Source organism: Toxorhynchites rutilus, chromosome 1 (genome assembly GCF_029784135.1).
Source record: "Toxorhynchites rutilus septentrionalis strain SRP chromosome 1, ASM2978413v1, whole genome shotgun sequence".
Classification (NCBI taxonomy): domain Eukaryota; kingdom Metazoa; phylum Arthropoda; class Insecta; order Diptera; family Culicidae; genus Toxorhynchites; species Toxorhynchites rutilus.
In genome coordinates, this window is record NC_073744.1 from 20230308 (window position 1) to 20235447 (window position 5140).

The following is a 5140-nucleotide window of genomic DNA, read 5'->3' on the forward strand; positions in this document are numbered from 1 at the left end:
AAGCAGAAATGATCAGGCGAAACACGTTCAAGCCTTGAGTTGCAAATATTTAGGTAAGTTTTAATTCAATGAATCATGTAGTTTATCTTCACATTAGCTATGTCCCGTTTTCCAAAGGTAACGCTGGAAGGATTCTGGTTGTATTGAAGCAATCCAGTTATCAAGCTAAATTTTTGATCGGACCCCCCTTCGGATCGGAACACATAGTAATAGAAAAGAGCATCCCCTGAGAATTATGCCGGGTGAGTAGAAAATCCCAGTTTACTTTTTCTAGATAATCGGCCTGATTCTACGCGGCATGTGAGGTGAGATGACAATTGTCACGTATATCACGCAATTCCACCAGGGGTTTGCCGTGAGAATTCTCACTTGAATGAATTTTCGCTCGCTCTCAAATCTACGTGACGATTGTCACATCAACTGGGATTTCTAGGTGACTACCAAGACGGGTCTATGGTACTAGGTGAGGCCGTTTCGTCACTAAATTGGTTAGGGGAGCGGTATATGAAAACAGTACAGAAGAAAGCAGAAGGGGAATTATTTGCTTGTAGCGCGAAAGAGACAGACTGATCACGAGCGAGCTTCGGCACTAGCGTATTGTGTTTTGTTTACAAACAAAACACAGTAGACTTCCAATATGGCTGAAGAGTGGTTTTAGCAAGTTGGCCCACCTTAGGACATACTTCTAGGCGCCTTGGTGACTACTAGAGATGGGCAAAACGGTTCACTTTAATGAACCGTTCAGTGACCCAAGACGGGTCTATGGTACTAGGTGAGGCCGTTTCGTCACTAACTTGGTTAGGGGAGCGGTATATGAAAACAGCACGGAAGAAAGTAGAAGGGGAATTATTTGCTTGTAGCGTGAAAGAGACAGACTGATCACGAGCGAGCTTCGGCAATAGCGTATTGTGTTTTATTTACAAACAAAACACAGTAGACTTCCAAGATGGCTGAAGAGTGGTTTTAGCAAGTTGGCCCACCTTAGGACATACTCTAGGCGCCTTGGTGACTACTAGAGATGGGCAAAACGGTTCACTTTAATGAACCGTTCAGTGACCCAAGACGGGTCTATGGTACTAGGTGAGGCCGTTTCGTCACTAACTTGGTTAGGGGAGCGGTATATGAAAACAGCACGGAAGAAAGTAGAAGGGGAATTATTTGCTTGTAGCGTGAAAGAGACAGACTGATCACGAGCGAGCTTCGGCAATAGCGTATTGTGTTTTATTTACAAACAAAACACAGTAGACTTCCAAGATGGCTGAAGAGTGGTTTTAGCAAGTTGGCCCACCTTAGTATATACTTCACCCATACATCGAGCTTCTTTGTGAATCCAAGCTTCTTCAAATGGTTAATAACGGTTTGATGACTTATCCCCAGCTCTTGGCCGATGCTACGGCTGCTACTATGCCGGTCTTTCTCGGCTAATTCAGCGATTTTGTCACAATTTTCGACGACAGGCCTTTCGGAGCGTGGCGCATCTTCGACGACCTCTACACCAGAACGAAAACGTTGAAACCATCGTTGTGCGGTGGAAATGGAAACTGTATCGGGTCCATAAACTGCACAAATTTTATTGGCAGCTTGAGATGCATTTTTGCCTTTGTCATAGTAGTACTGTAAAATATGTCGGATTTTCTCTTTATTTTGCTCGATTTTTGCGACACTATAACTAACGAACGACTTAACCAAATAAAACACTGTCAAGGACTATATTATAGCGCGCAATACCTTTCCAACAAGCTATAGTATGACTCGATGCAATGAATACAACTAGAACTACGCGCTTACAACGACACCTCGCGGAAATACCGCAGGACTTTTCTGACAGCCTAATATAAAAAAAACATTTCATGTCAGCAAAGCAATTTTTTATTTACTGTTGAAAAAGACTAAACTGAACTGTAGAACTTGTATTTTTGATTCGAACGTAAGTTTGTATTCCGTTTGGGTTGGAGGAAATATTAGTTTTCCACAGCATTCAAGAATTTTTTGGCTCAAGTGTAACTTTTGAAAAGGGTGTATCGATTTTAGTAAGAGAAATCTTTGATAATTTATATCTCAAAAAGTATGAGTCGTACCAAAATAGTGTCTTAGAAAGAGTTATAGAGTTATAGAGATTTTGAAACGTGAAAAAAATATACACTGAGAAATTTTTTTTTACAATTTTGTTTATAGCTTGCGTAATGAAACGCGGCATATCAATTCGCTATTTTTCATCCATAGATCGCTAATTTTTCGGACGCTATGATTCCAAGATATCGGGCTTGATCACGAACGTCACTTCATGGTGAAAACGAAATGAATTGTATGCAATTTGTATGCATTTTATTCCGTTTTCACCATGAAGTGACGTTCGTAATCAGGCCCATCGTCACTGACCAACTTATCCCTATGACCAACTAGCCCCGCCCTACCCTACTAAAAGTATTGTATTTATACTCAAAAACTGGTACAAATAGACATCAAAACCAAAGGAAATGCAATCGATATTTTGTTTGAAGTAAGGTTTAGTATTGAAATCATCGTTTCACTAGCATTTTCCCATACGACGACCATCTCTTGTCGAGACATTTGTTCTCGTATCGAGCTAAAAATGCTCGAACACAATGTTACGTAATGCCGAGCTTTGCTCGAAACTCTACTACTGCCTTATTCGATTCACTCGTTTCGTGATCCATAATGGTAAAAGTGGTCGAAGCGAACAAGAATAACTCGTTTCGAGATGCGGAAGCCACCTCTGACATCACAAATTTTTCATCTCTTAGCCCAAATGCTATATTCTAGAACGAAAGATGACTGCTGATACGGAATTTCGGAGAAAAAAACAGTATCAATACCAGTGCCACAAATTATCAAAATTTATTCACGAATGAAGGAATTAGATTTTTCCCAGTATCGGATGAATTCTCTTCTGTTGAAACTCAACACCATATCTGTCATAATGAGTATAACACAAGAGTCGGGATGCTTTGTCTGGTTTATTGATCGAAAACAGCATGAACGAATTTCGAAAAGCCGACATTCAGGCACTTCCATTACTGTCAATAATTTCAGGTGATTGTCACGAACGTTAAGTTGATTTTTATCGCTTGCAATGAATTTTTATTGAAAACGTGTCACCCATTGCACATATAAATGGTGGTGTATGTCATTTCCGGGCAATCGTGAGTAGATTCATAAAACGTATCAAGAGTTATTCTATACATGCTATTGCCGAACTCGCCAAAAACAAGAATTTTGTGTGATGGATTGCCATCTTTTACCATTAATCGATTTTACTCTCAATTGGTGACGTTGAATTTTATGCTTTGATTTTCACTAACACGCAATGATCTTCTTTTTCGACCTTACGAATACCATGACGAAAAGGAAGGTGCAAATGAAAAATGAACTTCATGGCAAGCTGATGTTGATGTTCATTCCACTGGAGTTCATTGACAGTGTTGTTTCATATTTATCGAATCTCGCTTGAGCAGTAGGTTATCAATACAAGGAAGGCAGCAATTCGCTGAATTTGAATGTCGTGAACGTGAATATTTTCAGCACTGATCAATACATAAGAGTATATAAAATATATTTCACATAACATATAGACTCCCAAACATAGTAAAGTGATCATTTTTCTTTACCATCTACCTTTAACTTTCTCCCTGTCTTAATCTCATGCTCAATCACCTCCTTCTCCCAGTCTGGAATAATTTTCTCCTTCAAATTCGTAAATTTACCATGCTTCCCCACCCCTGACATAAACTTGTTCGCTCCTTGAACGGCCTCATTCAGCAAATCCTCGCCGGCCGTTAGCACTTCGAATTCCATCGCATCCCTAAGTGAGGTCGCTTGGAATGCCGAATTAAACATCGAATTGCGGTCATGTCTCAAGCAGGCCTGGGGAAACTTGGCAATACTCATCGCTAGATTGTACGCCTGGCCAAGTCCTGTGCCAACGGCAACCACTCGATTGACGAGACCGATGTGCAGTGCCTCCTTCGCGTGCACTGCCCTTCCCGTTAGTACGAGATCCATCGCTCTGGATATACCTATCAGCGCCGGTAGTCTTACGGTGCCGCCATCGACCAGGGGGACGCCGAATCGCCTATTATAGAATCCCAGCACGGCCTGATCTTCCATCACTCGCAAATCACACATCAGCGCCAGTTCCATGCCTCCCGCAACGCAATAGCCCGATATGGCACAAATGACGGGTTTCGTGAAATTACGCCTCGTTGGACCCATTACACCGCTACGCTGTAAAATAATTGACTGTGGATTCACATCCGGATTGGCCAGCTCCGACAGGTCGTACCCAGCACAGAAGGATCCCCCAATGCCGTGCAGCACCCCAACGTCAGCCGTTGTGTCCTGTTCGAACTCTTCGATTGCCGCAGTCAACTGTTTGCCCGTTTCGGAGTCGATTGCATTGCGCACCTGGGGCCGATTCAAACCTATCATTGTGATGTTGGCAATCTTTTCCACCTGGACGGGGGGTTCCTCTTTGGCATCTGCTAAAGGTGTTTACAAATTGATTTTAATTGAAATGCGCTTAAAATGAACGCTAGTAAACCTTGATCGGATTCCACTGTCGAACAATGACGCTGACCAAGCACTCCCCGGAAAATGCCGGAAGAGCGTAGTGCTGTCCTCACGATGAGCCACATATTACATGGAAGTGTGGCTTTCCTTTGCGATGCAATCTACAGGTACAAAGTTTACCTATTTTTTCCCCTTATTATTTCTTATCAGCTGTTTTTACGTCTGGGCGCGGTGTTACATGTTTACGTTTTTCTATGATGTTTTTATGTTCAGTCACATTGTATGATTTTCGATGTTTGCTGTGTAACAGCGGTAGTTTGGTTGGTGTCCCTGATAAGTTAGCGATGTATTATACTCTTCTATTCGCGTTGATGACGGAATAGTGTCGACATCTGGATATGACATTAGTTTGTATGAGGCCAACTCTTCTCTATCAGATTAGTCGGCCCTAAGGCAGTTTTAAATTACTAAAATTTGAATGAAATTTTTTTCTTGGCGTTATTTACCTACTAGAAGTACGTTGTTCTGACTATAATTTAAACTATTTCTTATGAATTTTCAAATATTCTCACCAAAACTTACCACTATAATATAAAATTATCTTTAGACA

The 5140-nt window shown here is 41.4% G+C and overlaps 1 protein-coding gene across 2 annotated transcripts; it reads right to left on the reverse strand.

The window, feature by feature from the left end:
* Positions 1-2965: 2965 nt before the first annotated feature.
* LOC129775924 (probable enoyl-CoA hydratase echA8) lies at positions 2966-4794 on the reverse strand. 2 transcript variants are annotated; one of them, XM_055781206.1, is made up of 2 exons: positions 4562-4794; positions 2966-4499 (listed from the first exon to the last, which is right to left on the reverse strand). In XM_055781206.1, exons 1-2 carry the CDS (start codon positions 4653-4655, stop codon positions 3616-3618), a joined length of 978 nt encoding a protein of 325 aa, XP_055637181.1. In that variant the 5' UTR covers positions 4656-4794; the 3' UTR covers positions 2966-3615. The 2 variants fall into 2 exon arrangements, with proteins under 2 accessions (XP_055637181.1, XP_055637171.1); XM_055781196.1 differs by having other exon boundaries at positions 2966-4502; positions 4562-4793.
* Positions 4795-5140: the final 346 nt, after the last annotated feature.